This window comes from Vanellus vanellus (assembly GCF_965231255.1).
Source record: "Vanellus vanellus genome assembly, chromosome: 18".
Taxonomy (NCBI): Eukaryota; Metazoa; Chordata; class Aves; order Charadriiformes; family Charadriidae; genus Vanellus; species Vanellus vanellus.
This window is the reverse complement of record NC_138923.1, coordinates 1,259,488-1,277,183: the sequence shown is the minus strand read 5'-3', so window position 1 is coordinate 1,277,183 and position 17,696 is coordinate 1,259,488. Positions and strand designations below refer to the sequence as shown.

The following is a 17,696-nucleotide window of genomic DNA, read 5'->3' as shown; positions in this document are numbered from 1 at the left end:
TCACTGTACAGAGATAACTGCTTCCAACCAGTGCTGCTGATAATCAGTATTGCCACTGACTGGCTATGTGCAAGGGGAAAGGACTTTGAAAGGCAGTTGGTGCCTGCTCTCCCATGCTAGCGGGGAAGAGCTGGTGCCAGACTACAAACGTGTGCTTCACTTTGCAGGCTTCGGGCTTCTCAGCACACGCATGGCCCCTCAGACGTGTGCTCCACGGTTCCCACCACCCCAGAGGGCTGTACGACATGCTTGTGGTCCCGAGTGACTGGAGCAGACGGCGCGGATCGGCAGATTGGGCACATGTTCCTGCTGTGCCGAGTGACCCCTGCCTCTGCGGCAGGGGCTGGAAGATGTGTGCTCTGAGCCCCCTGTTCCTCCTCCCATCAGCCTGTGCTCAAAGCCCATGGCTACGACTCGGCTCCTGTACGCGGTCTGTTTGCAGCGGGAGTGCTCCCAGCCCTTCAGCCCACGCTCCTGCGCTAAACGTGGTACTCTGGAGCTCATAACATGCTGTCAGCCAAGACCCTGGCTCCCCACATCTCCTGCACAGAAGACAACCCCAGGGCCTGGCAATGGTCAGCATGTAGCTCTCGCACTGTGGCTCTCCTGGCCAGGAACATCTCCATGGGGAATGGCTCTGGATGGTTGCATTGACTTTCAGCCAAGCTCCACACTGCCTCAGCACCAGCAATGCAAGGAGAGATGCTGCCGGCCGGTCGTGGCTTGCTCTGTGCTGCGGTGTCTGCAGCGGCCGCTCAGCCCGCCTGCAGTGTCGGGGCACCACAGCGGGCACCGGCAACTTCCCTGTCACACTCACCTCCAGTACAAGCTTGCCAGCAGCGCCGGTGGCAGCCTCGAAGCCTCAGCTCATGTGGCTGCATCTGCTTGAACCTGGAGACACGGCAAACTGGATCCCAGCTCGGAAGAAGGGAACCAAACGAGACAGGCTGACACCATTCCTCCCCACACCTTCCCCCCCTCAAACACGCGTGCCCATGTGCCAACATCCCTGAGCACCCTCCCCGTGGGTGCTGTGAGCGGGTGCGGAGACACCAGTGTCGGGGAAGCATCTGGCACCAGCCAGGCTGGTGATGAGCAGCTACAGCACGTGCGCGGACAACATCACCCCGCCTCCTGCGACATGGTACCCAGCCCCAGCGGCATGAACTGCCTTCTCCTTGCCCAGGCCGAGCAGATGGGGCTTCCCCCTGCGGGTCGGCAGCTTTTGCAGGCAGGATTTTCAGACGGCAGCTAGGTCTGTGAGCATTGTCCCACTGACTGCAGTGGCTCCATCAAGTTCATCTCGCTCCAGCTGAGAAATCGGACCCATTCTACTTTATACGTCAATGTAACATTAATACCAAGTTTTTGCAAGAGCTCAGTAAAGTCTAGACTGGATCATGAAGTGGTTTATTCCAGTGCCTCTTTCCGTCTCTGCCTTCTGGCAAATCTGGCAGGGAGCCCCGTGCTGAATCAGAGCCTCACCCAGCACTGCTGCAGGGTTTGCAAACCATAAAAGGTGGCGGAACAGGGAGGGACGGAGATGCCAGCAGGGAGAAAGGCCAGGAGCTGCAGGGAAGACAGGGAGGGAAGGGGCATCAGCATTGCGGGATGCCAGGCTGGTGGACAGCCTGGACAGCCAGTGGGGGGGACAGACCTGGCAGCAGGGAGCTGGGGACATTCTGGAACCACTCAAACGCCGGCACCACGCCAGCTGCCTCTCACACCCACCTTCACCTGAGGGAACACTAGTCCCTGCCAGTGCTGTGCTCCCCAGCTCCTGGGCGCCAGCACGGGGCACTGCCAGCGGGGCTGGCCTTTGGGAACAGAGGACCGACTGCAGGGATGAAGGTGCCTGGGGAGGTCCCTGCGCATCAGCCCATCCGCAAGGAGGTGACCTGAGGGATTTGCGAAACGCAGCTCCCTGGGGCTGAGCTGAAGCAACATCACTCATTCACAACACGCTCCCCATGTGCTGAGACCACCAGACCAACCTCCACGGGGCCCTCAGCCTCAGGATGATCAGGGAGGAGGACCGGGGCTCAGGTGGCCATGCAGGGTGACAAGCGAGGTCCCAGCTCCAAATGGGAAGCTCAGGGCTTCTCAAGGACAATCGGGTGCTGTCGCTAGAGAAGGCCTGGGAGAGCTGGGATTGCTCCTGCAAAAGGCACTGTGCGAGGGACCGATCCTGGCAGAGGTCCTGCAGCCACGCTGGTGCAGGGCTGGTAGAACTGGAGGAGCCGCTGCTGTCACCAGCTCCCCGCAGCCCTCAGACCCCTTGCTGGGGAGAAGCACCGCAGAAAAGCCAAGCGGGAACGGAGAGGCGTGGGAGCACGCTGGGTCGTTTTGAAAATAAAAATGGGAGCCAGCCACAACTGAAATGACATTTGGTTTATTCTCTGCATGATTTACTTAACCAGTGCCAAAGGATGTATCGGCCCCCATCATATCTCTGGCTTGTCCTGCAGTTCTTGCATGGGCAAGAGACTGAGTCAGCAGGGTGAGGCTGGTGGCCACAGTCATCTTGTGGCTCTTATCACCTCGCAACGGGTAAGAGCTCATGCCAGAAAGGTCATGTTGTTCCACCCAGAGAGAATCTTCCATCACTGCAGCTTGTGCTTTCCTCTGGAGCACACTCCAGCATCTCCCACTACACTCACTAAGCATTTCCATGCAACCCGCAGGAGAAGCTTTTCTGCAGGGAAGAGCAGGAAGCGGCAGGGATGGGAGACGGAGAGGCAGCCACAGCCCCTTCCTGTGGCCGATGGGAGGTGAGGCAGCAGCGGGACTCTGGGCTGTAAACCCACACGCACTTTTTTTGTCCCCACTCTTGTCCTCACTGAGCCAATCCTAGAGCTTGGCCTTGGATCAGCTTTAGCCTAGGGGAGAAGCTATTGGGGGAGGAACAACTGTGCAGCCTCACCCATCCTTTGGCAGCCCCTTTGCCAAACCACAAGGGTGGGAGCTGGAGGCTTTGTCTCTTTCCAGCCCTCACCCTAAACCTCAGCATCACCCTACATCTCGGTTGTTGGCTGAGCCTTCTCAGCATTGGCAGCCCCATCTCAAGGGAAGAAAACTATCAAAAGAAATATTTTGCAACCTGCCCCTGTCCCTGAGTGGCACACGGAGGGCTCTGGGGCTCTCTGAAAGTCCCATGGAGGTTCTGCAGTGCCCCCAAAGCACCCAGAGATCTTCAGGTGCACCAAAAGGCACATGGAGAGCTCTGGGGCACACCGAAAGGCAAACCAATGCCTGTCAGGACACAGAAAGCCAAACAGATGGCATTTGGATGGACAAAAAGCCAAACCAAGGGGCCGGAAGGGCATGGAAAGGCACACTGAGGCTGCTGGGGTCACTGGATGGCAGATGGGGAGTGCTGGGGGCTCCAAAAGGCCCAAGGAGGGCTTTGGAGCAAACTGGAAGGCACGCAGAGGCTCCTGGGCTGCACCGAAAGGCCAATGGAGGCTCCTGGGGTGCGCTGAAGGGCCCCTGGGGGAAAACGGTCTGTCCTGAGATGCACACCGGAGCTTCCAGAATGCACTAAAGGGCAGACGGAGGCACACGGTGCACCCTGAAACGCACACTGGGGCCCCCGGGCAGCCGAAGGGACAGGACAGGGTGAGCTGGAGGAGAAGGATCACCTGGCCCTCCCCAGGATAGGGGTGGCCTGGGGGAGTCTCCCAAAAGACGGAGACCCTCTGCAGTCAGACTGTGCCCTTGCAGGGGGCTGAGCTGGAGGTTGCTCCCCCCGGCAGCGCGGCAGAGGGAGCTTGGCATCATCTCGGGGGACTCTGGGAGGAGGAAGAGAAGGAATTTCCAGGAACAGGGCATCCTCTCACTGGTCCAGAGGGAAATCTTTGCAACAGCACAGTGCAGACACCTGGAGAAAGGCATGGACCACAGCTTGCCTGGGGGCTAACGCCTGGTCGCCCTGCCTCAGCGGCCCCGGCAGATGCGGCGTCTCCTCCAGAAGTGGGGTTCCCTGCGCAGGTTGTGGTAAACGACTGTGATGGTCCCCATGAAGGTGCAGAAGAAGATGCTGGCCATGAAGGAGAATGGTCCAATGCTCAAGAAGGTGATGTAGTGCCGAGCGGACAGTGAGGTCTCTTGGCATTGCCTGAAGGACTCATTCCCGAAGGCCATGATCGGATAATTGTTCAGCCGCTCTGGGAATCTGCACAGGAGCAAACGCTTCTCTGGAAGAGAAAAGCAGTGCTGCTGGGCACACTGGGAAGCTGGGACAAGGCAGGTGTCAATGACAGAGGGGATGGCAGGTCTGTATGGGACAGATGGGACCAGGGCGGGAGGACAGGGGCCAGGTTGACCAAGAGAGCCCAGAGCAGGGTACACAGAAAGGGAGCAGTGAGGGTTCAGGGCTCACCTGCATCCTGCGCCTTGGGGAGCAGGATGGGATGGGGAGGTGGGCACAAGTGCTGGAGAGGACACTGAAAAATGGGTTTGGGGGAGGATAGGATGGGGCAGGATAGTAGATGGGGCAGGCAAGGTGGTGGGCCTGGTTCCCAGGGGTCAGATGTGGGGAGCAGCATGCAGCCAGCCTGGAAGTGTCACAGAAGGTCCCAGCCAGCACGAGTGACAGGCGCACACCCAGGCTGGAAGCAAGCAGGAGTAGATGGCAGGGGAGGGAGAGACCTTGGTGGCAGAGCTGTCTTTCACCGAGGTTCACAGGGGAAGAAATGCAGGATCAGCCCCGTGTTCATGAAGGCATTGCGGAAGGGGCTGAAGGCACTGAGTCCTGGCCCGGACAGTGGTGATGCCCACCCTGCCACACAGGCTCTCCTTGCCCCCTCAGGTGCCCATTGCCCAGCACACCTTGCCCTCACCATGGCAGGACCGGTGCCATTGCTGGGGACAGCACTGGGTGCCCATCGCTGGGATATTGCCCAGCCCTCCTCTCCAGGCAAGCCCTGCTGGTGACCAAGGACCATGGGTGGGCACCAGGTACCCAACCCAGGGATGCGTCCACCCAGGCAGACGCAGGAGCTGCCACGGCCTGAGGACGGGTCCCTGGGAACCTCACCGTACCGTGCAAGCCCACAGCCGGCTGGCAGCCAGGGTGCTGGGTCCTGCCTCAGCCCCGATGGGGTGACGAGGCAGTGTGGAGCGGGTGGGGGCGCTTGGGGACACGGTCCTTCTGGCACTCACCTTGCACTTTTTCGCTGTTGTGGCTGAGCCAGCGCCAGAGGGGCAGGATGCCGCAGCCGCACACCCAGGGGTTGTCCTGCAGGAGGAGGGCTTGGAGCTGGGGCAGGGACCGCGGCACCCCAGGGTCCAGCTCCTCCAGCCTGTTGCTGCCCAGGTTGAGCATGGCCAGGCTGGTGAGGGGCAGGAAGGCTTCGGGGGTCAGCACGGTTAAGTAGTTGTTGCTGAGGTCCAGCTCCTGCAGCGCCCCGAGCCCCACCAGCGCCTGGCTGTGGATCAGCCCCAGGCGGTTGTGGGGCAGGCTGAGCACCAGCAGCCCCGGCAGGGGAGGGAAGGAGCGTGGCCCCAGCACGGTGATGAAGTTGTAGCCAAGCCACAGGGCGCTGGTGTTGGTCCACAGGCTCTGCGGCACCTCACGGAGGGCATGTGCGCTGCAGTCCACCTCCCCCGAGGAGCAGCGGCAGGCGGCGGGGCAGGCTGGCGAGGGCAGCGGGCGCAGGAGAAGCAGGCAGGCCAGCACGGTGCCGGGGCCCCTCCAGCAGCCCATGGCTGCCCACCGAGGCGGCGAGGGCTGCCCGACCTCCCGTGCCGGGTTTGCCCGCCGGGGCAGGATCCCCAATGCCCGTCACCTTGCCCAGCCACCCGTCCCTGCCCGGCACCCCGGGGCGAGCCCGGCGATGCCGAGCGGAGGTGCCAGGCAGTGCTTGGCTGCAAGGGGAGCGGGTGGACGCGCTCAGCTCCCTGCAGCTCTACGCATTCCACCCTGCACCGCTCGCCGCCACCCGCCGTCTGCAAACCCGGAGCAGGCTGTGCTCCCGGCCCCGGTTTTCCCCGGGGTGGAGCTGCACCTTTTTTTTCAGCAAATATTTTTGCAGCGCTGCTTGCCCTGGCAAGGTGCGGAGCCGTGCCCTCGTCCCTCCCTCCGTCAGGCACTGCTCCAGCCAGGTAAGCAGCCAGCTCTGCACGGCCCGGGATTAACTGCTTGTGCACGCTGCAGGCTGGAGAGATGGAAAAAAGCAGAACCAGACCCATTTTTGGCTTCCGTCCTCCCCACGGGGCATCCCCCATGGGTGTGCTGCCTCACCAGCCACGTACAGAGGGCTGTACGGACCCAGGACCCCCGTAGCTTAAATCATATCGTTGGCGGGTCTAACCCCATCTTCTGTGCTGGTCCACCACGCCCAGAGGTCCTCCATGTGGAGCTCTGCTGGAAGCCACGGGCCACCTGGCTGAGCCCAGCCCTTGCCAGGCTCTGTTTGCCCCCCTGCAGGAGACCACAAGCCACGCCGAAATGCGCAGGGTTGGGATGTGAGTCCCGTGGGCCACCCTCCTCCTCCCCAGCAGGATCGCACGTCTGCCAGCGCACAGGGGGGCACCCCGGAGCCCCCCCACCGGAAGGCACGGGAAAGGGGAGCGCTCTGGGCTGCAGCCAACTGGGACTTGTTTACCCTCGTCCCGGCACAGCCACACCGGCAGGAGAGGGCTCAAAGTCTGCCTCCGCCGTGTTTACACCTGCTCCGGTTTCAAAGCTGCCTGAAGCCCTGCAGCAGAAGGCTGGAGAGGAGACGCGTCACCTCCCGGCGCCCACCATCCCTGGCAGAGTGCAGCGGACACTGGGGGACCCGGGTGACATGGCCAGCGGCACTTCATCCCACCCGCAGCCCAGAGCCGGGACACGGAGCAGAGGCACTGTCCTCCACTCACACCCTCCCAGCTCCTGTCCCGTTTGGGACCCCGGCGGTCCCGGTCCTGTAGGAATCCCTGGCACCTCTGCCCCACGGCCAAAGGGTTGGAGGGGCAGCAAGGCAGTGTGTGGCCAGGACCGGGACGTTCCCAAATGTGGGGCAGAAGCAGCAGGCAGACGGTTTATTAATAGCATCCAGAATAGCATCCAGAGGAGCTTTGGTTTGCTTATCTATCCTGCAGCAGACTCGGTTTACTGCATTAATCCCCATCTGGAAATAATTCAGAGGAATCCACCAGCCCAGCCCAGCCCCGCAGCAGGGCACAAACCCGCAGCCACGTGGAGCTGCAGCACCAGCTCATCACGCCAGCAGCTGCGGGCTATGTGAGGACCTGGGTTTTTTGGGAGCCCGGTCCCAAAATGCTCTTCCTCCCCAGAGGCTGCATTGCCCAATCCCTGTGGCTACCTTGGATCAGGTGAGAAGTGCAAAATTAATTGAAAAACAAAAGAAAACAAAAGAAAATAATTAAAAGCAAGGCCATTCCCAGCTTTTGTGCTCGGAGAGCCCAGGAAGCTGCAAACCCACCTCAGGTCCTCCGCCAGCCCCTCGCTGTCACCCCGCTGCACACCCCTATGGCACGTGGCAGGAGAGATGTCCCCAGTGTCCTGCCTGCCAGGGACACTGGCCAAGCACAGGGCTGGTGCTGGTCATGCCCAGCCCCACTCCTGGTTTGCATACGTTGGCTGCACCCCACTGCAGCTCCAGGCTGGTGACCCTTTGGGGGTCCTGTGCCCCAGCAGTGCCTCCACTGTCCCTTCACGCACGCTGCCAGTGCTCAGCAGAGCATGGGTCCCTGTCACTGCCCCCTTCTCTGCAACGGGGGGACCCAGGAAAAGCCCAGCTCCCTGTCCCCAACCAGGGCTGCACCCTCTGGTGCCCCACTCCCCCACTGCCGTGCCTCCTCCTGCGGTTTTGGGCTCCACGCGGAGCAGCGCAGCCTGGCCCCGGGGCCAGCACCAGGAGAGGCTGCTCCAGGCAGGACAGCTTTGGGGGGGGGGCGGGGGGGGGGGCATGTTGACTGATGGAGGAGTCCCCCGAGGCACAGGGCTCAACACCAACCCTGCGCTGACCAAGGGGTGTCAATCAGGGTGCCCCGCCAGCACGCCGAGAACATTCCCACAAGGAGGTGGTGAGGGATAAAGTCCCTCAGAGACCGGCCGCGGACTGGAAGCAGCAGGGGTGTGTGTGCACAGGGCAGACGGCAAGGGCCAAACTTCACAGCTTGGTTCTGGTGCTGGCAGGGTGCGGGAGAGCTGGGGTGGGAGCACGGCTGCAAGGACCTGGGGAGGTCTCCCTAAGGAGAGGGAGCCATGGGTCCTGGTCACCCTTCACCTCTGGAAAGCTGGGAGTCAGGTGCCGGGCTGAGCACAGAGGGAAGAAATGCAGATGGAGGGGAAAGTCCTTTGAGACTCTGTGTTGGCTTTTATCCCATCCTGGACGGCTTTAATTTATCGCATGTTTCCATGTGATTAAAGACCCGAGGCAGGCGGATCCTCATGCACGGAGTCACTGAACCCCACCACGCTTCTGCATGCCCCCTGGGCACCTCTGCCCTGGGACATCCCTGGTGCTCCTGCTCCCATGGCTGGAGCTCCCCAGGTTGAGCTCTGCTGGGCACATGGCAGAGCTCTGGCTTTTTTATAGCAGGTGACACCAAGTGGCAGAATTGTGTATGGGCGCTGTGCACGGTGTGGGTGCCGCGTGTGGGGTGGGCGCTGTGTGTGGGGTGAGTGCTGTGCATGGGGTGGGTGCTGTGCATGATGTGGGTGCTGTGCACGGTGTGGGTGCTGTGCACTGCGTGGGTGATGGACTCCTCTGGCTGCAGCCCTGGCACCCAGTGCAGGGGACAGCCAACCACCAGAACTGCCCGGTGGACGCGAGATCAGTGCTGGCCCCAGGCAGGCACAGGCTGGGGTGCCCTGCCGAGCCCCGAGGGGCAGCCAGCGGTGCCCCACGGTGGGATATTGCAAGAGCTCATAAACCACGTGGGAAATGGATGCAGAAAATGGGCTCTGAGGAAGGACCGCGAGAGCTCTGCTCAGGCAATGCCCGAGAGCTGTGTTAGTATCACCTCGGGCACCCCAGTCCTCCCCATTTGGCCTTTGTTAAACCCACCATGGGCTGTTTGGGCTCTTGTCCTTGCACCCCCTCTTTGGGGTGAGGCAGGGAAAGCCATGCTGGCAGCGAAGGCATGGCCTGGACAAACAGCAGAGGGACTTGTGTGGGGGCTGTGCATGGGTGTGCAGGCAGGGAGGTGGGGAGAGGGTCAGGCAGGAAAAACCAAACCCGGCATGAGCCACAGAGCACGAGGGCAACCAGGAGCTCCCGTGGGCTCAGCTCTCCTCCCATACTGGAGCAAAGTAGGTTGTGGACAGATAAATCCAAAGAGCTGGAGCAACATTTTGTGGCCTCCTAACAACTCTGTCATCCTTGATTTCAACTGTCCGGCTACCCCAATGCCCAAATTTCTCATTAAAATGGCCAACAGAGCAAACTTTTAAAGGAAAGCAATCCAGCAGGACAGGTCACTTCTCCCCATCCCGCCTCCACCCCAGGGCTCTCTCCAGGCTTACTGACAAATATGACCGAGACGTGCAGCCCAGCAGGGCCAACAGAGTGTTGTTTAATAGGCGTGAAGATTTCAAGGTGCTGGACGTGCTCCCCGGAGCATCGCTGCGTACCTGCGCTGTGCCAGCCTCCCCTGTCCCCTGCCTGGGGGACGCTCAGTGCGGGTGTCCCTGCTGCAGATCCACATGCATGGAGAAGCCAGGGACCAGGGGACATCCATGATGGCTGGACCGGGTTTCTGAGCTGTCGGAGGGGCAGGCGGGCAGGATGAGGGGGTGGAGGCATCCTCATCCCCCCTTTTGTACCCCAAATCCCAGCACGATGGACAGGAAGCCCTGACCAAGCCGAAGCCCTTCCCAGGCACAGCCCCGCCACTACTGTCCACACGTGGGTCTGAGGTATGCTGTGGGGTCCCCAAAAATGGTCCCAGACTGCACCCCAGGAGCTCAGCTGCCTGCTCACCACTGGCAGCGCCCTCCTCGTGCTCAGGTCTCGAAGGCTGCCGTCACCCCACAGCACAGGCACGGCCGGCAGCAGCCTTGTCGGGGGAACGGTGCTGGAGGCACCGTGTCTTGGCACAGCCCCACTGGCTGCTGCGTGACCGCCTTCTCTTTGCACGAGCCCTTGGTGGCCAAATCGGGCTGGGACCTGCCGGCCACCCGGGGATGCTCCTTGTCAGCCTTGACGGCGAGGAAGGTGGCCAGGTCGAGGTCGAGCATGGCGACACCGCCACGTGGCGTGGGCGTATTTTGGCGGCACTGCGGGCAGGGGATCCAGCGCTGCTCATTGGCGACGGCGTCGAGGCGTTTCAGGCAGGCTTGGCAGAAGGTATGGCCACAGTAGAGCCGGCGCGGCAGCCGGCCGTGCAGGTCGTAGGAGGAGTAGCAGATGATGCACTCAACCCGCTGGCTGCCCCGGCTCGGGGTACGCGAGTGTGCCCTGACACACGGCCCCGTGTCCTCTGCCCGGGGGCTACCACCAGCCTGGGACATGCTGGGGAGGGGAGGGCGAGAGGAGCTGTCAGACCCACGGCCTGGGTGGGGGATGCCAGGTTTGGGATGCCACCTCTGGGTCCATCTGGTGCCTGGGAGATAGGGGGACCAGACCCATGCGGTGGGTTCCCAGGGGCATCAGGGTCCCTGCCCAACATCCCTGCCTGCCCCGTGGGCAGCCTGCCTAGAAAAGCAGGACTCTCCCACCGCAGCTGGCTCTGCCTGCATCCAAGGGGGATGCTTTTTCCCTGGTGCCACCCTGCATCTCTGCTGGGACCTCTGCCAAATGCCCCTTATGTCCTGTGGGGGATCAGGGATGGTTGGACCTCAGCAGCCTGCCCGGGCTGTGGGTTGGTGGGGAATACGGGGTGGGCAGGAGCGTGTCAGCCGGGTGGGCAGGGGAGCAGCGTGCAGAGGACCGGGCAGTGCCGCAGCCCCGCTCCTCGCCAGCCCCGGGCTGTGCCAGGCTGCACGGCTGTCAGCAGCAGGGGACAGGCACGCAGGCTGGCAGGGAGGAGTCGAGGAGTCCAGCTTCATCTTAAAGGAGCTCTGGTACCCACCAGCATATTTGCAAACCTCTCATGGAGGCCATCAAGACCCCACTCCCTCTCTATGGGTGACCTCAAACATTTTGATATATACAGGCATCCCTCTCCTCCCCTCCTCCCCTGTCCCCCATCCCTACCTGTCCTGAGATGCTCCCCCAGGGCCTCAGGGGAGGTGGCAGAAAGGCTGCACTGTCCCGGGGGGCTGCGGCAATCCCGTGGGGAGCATCGGGGGCCCGAGCTGCCAGCAGGTCCCCAAACAGGTCCCAGCAGCTGCTGGTGGCTCTGGCAGTGGGAAGGGGCTCACCTTTCAGGGACAGGCGCGCTATCGGATCTGCCGCTGGGAAGCCAAGCCTGGGAGATTGGGTTACAAGCACCCAGGTAACAAAGACCTCCGAAATCTAAGCCCCAGGAGCAACTATTAACCGTCCATCTCTGCTTCAGTAGCAGAAGAAACCGTTCCCGTGAGGCCAAAGAGCTCTGGACTTCCCTGCGGGTGGAGAAGGCTTGGACATCGGCTGAACCTGGGTGGCAGCGGCGGAGTCCTCCACATCCTCGGCCATCTCCCGCAGCCAGGCACATCTGGACAGATGTTGGCCAGCTGAGATACCCCATTGCACTCCAGCCCATGCACCCACAGGAGGTCTGAGCTGTGGGGCCGGCTGCGACCAGCGCAGGAGGGCACAGCAAGGCTCCAGGCTGGCGGGGACGGAGGAGCTGGGGCTGGCACAGGGACACCGTGGCTCCAGCCTGGTCCGAGCTGGCAGTGCCCACACATGGGGTGGTGCTCCATGTCCCATGACAGGGGATGACCACTGCCGCAATGTGTCCGTGACCTGCCCCTGCTCTTCCAGCTGGGGCTGCAGCCTCTGGCACTGGGGGCTGAGTTACCCTCGGCTCTGCCGGGGCCGATGCTGGGGAGAGCCCAGCACCCCTCGGTGACACCTGCGAGGTTCATGACAATGCATGACGCAGGGGAGGTGACAGCACCGGGGTGGTGGCAGACTCGGACCCCGCAGCTGCCCTTGGTCCAGCAGCAACGCCGCAGGCTCTGCGCAGAGCGTGCTCCGAGCGGGGGAAGATTTGGAACAGGGAGCGTGGTAGGGGGACGGATCCTGCACCCAGGATCCTGGAGGAGAAAAGCACATCCTGGAGCCGGGGCAGGACTGCCAGGACACCCAGTAGCACTTCTGCCTGGGAGCAGGAGAGGGCAGCAGCTCCTGCTGCAGGCAGGAGCAGGCAGCAATGCGGGCAGGGAGACGGGCAATGCTCTCCCGTGCTGTCTCCGTACCAAACCTTTCAGCAACCCTCGGGCCGTGTTTCCAGCACTCCTCGGCAGCGAGAATTGGGGGTTTTGGAAACCGAGAGCCTCATGGGGTCACCGGGCTCTGCAGAAAGACTCGACCCCCCGACGCCGACGCTCAGGACCGAGGCAGCAGAGCCGGCAGCACGGCACCTACAGCACAGTGGCCGTATCCTGACCCAGGATCCTGATACATCCTTTGTCACAGCGTTCCCCAGGCACTGTACGTGGGGTGCGTGTGCCCGTGGGTCCCCAGGCGCAGGCATGGCACCCCGTGGCAGGGCTTTGCCCTCCCCTGGCCGGGCTGGCGGCAGACAGGGGATGGCAGAGCAGCCGGCTCGGGACGGGGCAGTGCCGGGGACCTCGGTTTTGGCCAAACCCACCGGCCAAGGTGGGGGCAAGGGCCGTGTGCCTGGGGTGGATCAGGAACCAGTTGCGTGGGATTCCTGCCGTGCCCTGGCATCTCAGGGTACCACCCTGCACGCCGGCGGGGTGGGCGGCAGCGCCCGGGGTGCCAGCAGCCAGGGCAGAGCCGGTGCCCGTGGGCACAGCCTGCGCCCCCCAAGGCCGCGTGACCAGGGATGTGCAGGCCACTGGTTGGCAGGGGAGGTCCGGGCATGTCCCAAAGCTGGCAAGAAGTCGCTCTCCCATCCACACCATGGTGGTGGCCCGGCTCACCCACCACGGGGCGAGGTACGGAGCGGGCGGGCGCCAGTCCCTTTGGGCCATTGGAAGCACTGCCCGAAAAGAATATATGAGTGAGAGGGATGCGCTTGGCTCCTTGCACAACTGGGGGTACGCCTGTACCCAGCGGCAGTGACCCCCCTGGGCTGCCTCTCCTTGCAGAAACGTGCACGCACACACGTTCCCTGCCTGCCCTCCCACCCCACTCCAGCCCCTGCCCTGCCCTCGTGTCCCCCTCCCCAGATGCCAGCAGGGCTGTGTCCCATCCAGGGGTTGCGCCCAGCTCGCCCCCCCCCCCCCCCGCCCGCCCCAGCCCTGGCCACTGCTGGCCATTGGGGCTGTGCACCCCGGCTCACCCACCCTGCACCCCGCAGGCACAGCTCGGGGCGGGGGGACCCCTTGGTGACATGGGCTGTGCAGGTATCTGCCGAGCCGCGCAGCGTGACACCGAAGGGCATGCTGCCAGGAATCAGCCTTCAGCCCCGGCTGGGCTCCGTGCCCGCTGCCAAAACACCCGAATCTGGGCACAGGGGAGGCGTATCTGCAATCAGCAGCAACACGCATGGGTGGGCAACGTCCTTTCCTGTTCCCAGGACTCATCCCCGAGGGCTGCAGGGACCTTTGGCACAGCAGGGCAGGGAGCGGTACCCTCCGGGGAGTGCAAAGGTCTGATCCAGATGAGCCAGAGCCAAGCACCACCACCCACGGCACGCTCAGGAGGTGGCAATCACCCAGCACAACCCTCTGCACCCCTGAGCACCCTTCGAAGCTGCAACACACCCAAGGAGCACCATGGGACCCTGCACGCAACTGTCCGTGTCACCCAGAGCCCTGTCGCGGACTGGGGCAGCATCCCCTGCCCACCCCCTGGGCTTTCCTGCTGTCTCCAGTTTAATCATTGCCCGGGTGTCTGCCCAGCCTCTCCCACCTTGTTTGCCTTCGCCCCAAGGTTAGGCAGAGCGAAGGGCAGCGGTGACACACGACGCTGCCGGCAGATGCTGTTCCCTGCCAGCGCCCTGCCAGGGCCAGGACAAGCCATCCCTCGCCCCTTGGTCACCCCGCTGACGCCAGCCCCACCAGCCCGGGGCTCTGCTGAAGGCACCACACACCCCTCGGAGACAGTTCTCCCCTCCCCAAACCACATTTGCCCCCGCAGAGCGTGTCGCACCCCCAAGGGCATCTGGAGGATGTGGGTTTGAGCCGAGGAAAGGCGGTGACACCACGTCCCTGCCCAGCCCCGCTGCGGGTGGGCTCTGCGGCAGGGCAGGGCTGGCAGCAGGGCCACCAAAGCAAACAGGAGGTGGATCTGCTCATCCCCATGCCAGCACTGTCCAGCCAAGGCGGACAAGAGCACTCCTTGTGCCGGGCAGGCGGCACAGGGTTGCGTCCCTGCCAACCTCCTCCTGCACGCCGCACACCCCCCGGCCACCCACCGGCGTGGGACCTGGGCCAGGCAGCGGGGTCAGGGCAGGGGGGGCAAATGGGCAGGACTCTGCCCTGCACCGCTGCCGAGCCACTGCCACCCCAGCCCAGAAGCTCCCAGGGGTGGTGGGATGTCAAGGGTGGTGGGCTTCCAGGCAGTGATGGTCTCCTGGTGCTGGTGGGCTCCCAGCAATGGTGGGCTCCCAGGGGTGGTGGGCTCCCAGTCCTGGTGGGATCCTGGTGGTGGTGGGCTCCCAGGGGTGGTGGGCTCCCAGTCCGGGTGGGATCCTGGTGGTGGTGGGCTCCCAGGGGTGGTGGGCTCCCAGTCCTGGTGGGATCCTGGTGGGGATGGGCTTCCAGGCAGTGGTGGGCTCCCAGTGCTGGTCACAGCCAGGGGGTCACAGCCAGCCAGGGCAGTGCCACAAAGCCCACCCAGCTGGCCTGGCCAAGAACCTTCCCCTTCCCCAGCCCTTCCCCCCCTAAGCCGGGCACTTTCTTTCCAAAAGACAGGACAACCATCCAGCTTGGCAGGGTCGGGCTGAGCACCAGCCAGCGTCACCAGGCAGGCAGGAGCAGGCTGTACTGGAAACGCCTGGGCGAGGGGAGCGTCGTGCCCAGGCTGGCAGCAGGGCGGCAGGCGGCAGCGAGCTGAAGAGCTCAGCGTGCCACTGCTGCTGCCGCCACAAGTCAGCAGTGCAACAGTTAAGCCTGGTTTCGAGGGGAGACGAGAGGGCTTCGTGCCCCCCGCGCTGCCCTTACACAACTCGCCAGGATAAGCAAGAAGTAAGACGGGAATCCCGGAAGACCCAGAGCAGAGGGAAGAGGCGTACCTTGGCAGGGGAGGAGATGGCTGTAAATTTATTTGCAGCACCCTGAAGTCATCTGCTCACACACGCGCTCTTTCCAAGCCCCTGCAGCCGCCGCGGCGCTTACACAGCTGCTGCCTGGCAGCACGGCCGCCCGCGGGACGCCAACACAACGGCGGGCTTGTTCCAGGTCGGCGGCGCCAGCCCCAGCCAAAAACCCAGCCCGGAGCCGCCCCAGCACGCTGCAAAGAGGCCAGGGGGGTTCCTCGCTCACCTTCCCCGATGCCCGGGGGGGTCGCGGAAGGCGAACGATGGGGTTCTGCATCCCAAACGGGGCGCCCCAGTCCTACCCCGCTGCTGGCGCTGGGCCAGCCCTCCACGCTGGACCCGGCCACAACGAGGTGTGGAGCCCCGACTTGGGATGCAGATGGGGCGAGGGGTTGTGCCCAGCGCCCCATGAGCAGGAGGAACCAAATGGGACCAGGGGTTTCCTGGCACAGGAACGTTAACACCTGCAACCATGCTGTGCCATCAGCTGCTGCTATGGAGCGCTCCCCGGCACTCTGCCACGCTTTGTCTGTCTGTCTGTCCTTCCTGTCTCCTTCCCTCCGTCCCACAGGCAGCGTGGCGAGGAGGAGCGGTACCCAGCCGGAGCTCAGTGCACGGTGCTGCAGAATCCCCACGATGCTGCATAGGGGTTACCAGTAGGTTCTGGGGAGGGAGGTCTCTCTCCTGGCTGGGTGCACGTCCCCAGCTCCTCTCCACTGCTCTGACAGCAACGACGGTGTCTTTCTCTGCCACACACACAGGGCTGCCATCATCCAAACCTACCCTCCGGCACACGGGCAGTGTGCACCTTCCCCAGAGCCGGAGGCTTCCCAGCAGGGGTGGACCGTCAGGGTCAGTGTGCAGGATTGCAGGCTCGACGCGCTGTCCCATCCCCAGCGTAGGCACTTCTTGGTGGCATCTGCATTGGCACACATCATCCCCAAGGCTCCCGGGCTTCAGCGGGGCAGAAGGGACCTGTCCTTCTCCCCCACACCCTGCACTGGGCTCTCAGGACCTGGCAGGTGCCCATCACCGGCGTATCTGGCTGCAGAGTTCATGGGTGAAAACCAACAGCTGAGTGCAGCCGGTGCCGCCTCCCAGTTGCCAGCTCTGCCGGGCGCTGGGGCAGCTACCTGGGGTGCCCAGGCAGGGTGGCCACGTCCCCATGGGGCCACCTGGCTCCGTCCCATGGTCAGCACGTCCTGTGGGTGCAGCGAGGGCCCTAGGAGATGACACAGCAGCACTTTCTGCGGCAGGGCCAGCACTTGCAGCAGCTACATTCCCCACCGGCCTCCCTCTCCTGGCCCTTGGGCGACTTGTCCAGGGTGACGGTGTAGAAGGAGTTGGGCGATTCCCCGTTGGGCATCCTCACACTGCCATAGGGGTTGTAGGGATGGGACCAGGACTTCTCCGTGGAAACGGTCGGGCTGTTCCAGCTGTCAGCGGGGTCCGCCTGCTCCTCCGCGCTGTAGGTGGCCAAGGCTGCAGGGTTGGCGATGACAGTGGGCTCGTCCTTCAGGTAGCGAGTGATGAAGCTTTGCTGGAACTGGTCCCGTGGGATGTTAACGCTGGCATAGGGGTTCTCCAGGCTGATGCCACGATCCATCTCTGCTTGTCATCAGCACGCGTGGCCCAGCTGGCATTGCCCACCTCCTTCCTGCAAGACAGAGACCCCATTAACCCAGGGGTGTCAGTGCTGGGGCTTTCCTCACAGCCTGGGGAAGGGACCCCCGGCAGACCCTGCGGGTTTGGGAGCAGGGCACAGAGCTGTACTCTCCCCTCCCTGCCAGCCCCAGGGGACCCCGACATGCAACCGGTACACTTTGGCCATATGGCACTGATGGCAGAGTCCAGAGGGGAGGGTGACACCGGGGTAGGGGAACATGGGGGTGGGCAGGGTGCTGGGGGGCAGGAGGGGGTGCTGGGTGGGAGACAGCGTGCAGGTAGGGCAGTGGGGTGGGGTAGGAGCTTCTGGGGGGAGAGGGGTCTTAGAGGCGGGAGGCAGGCACTGGGGAGAGGAGAGGGGAGAAAGGGGGTGTGGGGGGAAGGAGAGGCAGAGGCGGGGGAAGGAGGAGACAGGACAGGGGCAGTAGAGAGAGGGGCAGGGGACAGGCAGGCGGGGGGAGAGGGGACCGGCACGGGGCAGGCAGAGGGGGGCAGGCAGGGGCGGGCAGAGGATGGCATGGGGGCAGGCAGAGGGGGGCAGGGGGGCAGAGAGGGTCAGGGGGGCAAAGCAGGAGCAGGTAGGGCAGGCAGAGGGGGGCAGGCAGGGGCAAGCAGGGGCAGACGGGGGGGGACAGGCAGGGGCAGGCAGAGGGGCAGGCAGGGGCAAGCAGGGGCAGGCAGGGGCAGGCAGAATGGGGCAGAGGGGCAGGCAGGGGCAGGCAGAGGGGGGCAGGCAGGGGCGGGCAGAGGATGGCATG

At 63.6% G+C, this 17,696-nt stretch overlaps 3 protein-coding genes across 3 annotated transcripts; all 3 read right to left on the bottom strand.

The window, feature by feature from the left end:
• Positions 1 to 3,936: 3,936 nt before the first annotated feature.
• On the bottom strand, positions 3,937 to 5,707 carry LRRC26 (leucine rich repeat containing 26; the record flags this gene model as incomplete). The annotated part of the gene is made up of 2 exons (XM_082492543.1): positions 3,937 to 4,196; positions 5,164 to 5,707. The coding sequence occupies 2 exons, from the start codon at positions 5,705 to 5,707 to the stop codon at positions 3,937 to 3,939; spliced, it is 804 nt and encodes a 267-aa protein (XP_082348669.1).
• Positions 5,708 to 9,958: 4,251 nt separating this feature from the next.
• On the bottom strand, positions 9,959 to 10,465 carry RNF224 (ring finger protein 224; the record flags this gene model as incomplete). The annotated part of the gene is made up of 1 exon (XM_082492542.1): positions 9,959 to 10,465. The coding sequence occupies one exon, from the start codon at positions 10,463 to 10,465 to the stop codon at positions 9,959 to 9,961; it is 507 nt and encodes a 168-aa protein (XP_082348668.1).
• Positions 10,466 to 16,495: 6,030 nt separating this feature from the next.
• Positions 16,496 to 16,879, bottom strand: LOC309679497 (uncharacterized protein; the record flags this gene model as incomplete). Its single annotated transcript, XM_082492824.1, has 1 exon — positions 16,496 to 16,879. One exon carries the CDS (start codon positions 16,877 to 16,879, stop codon positions 16,496 to 16,498), a length of 384 nt encoding a protein of 127 aa, XP_082348950.1.
• Positions 16,880 to 17,696: the final 817 nt, after the last annotated feature.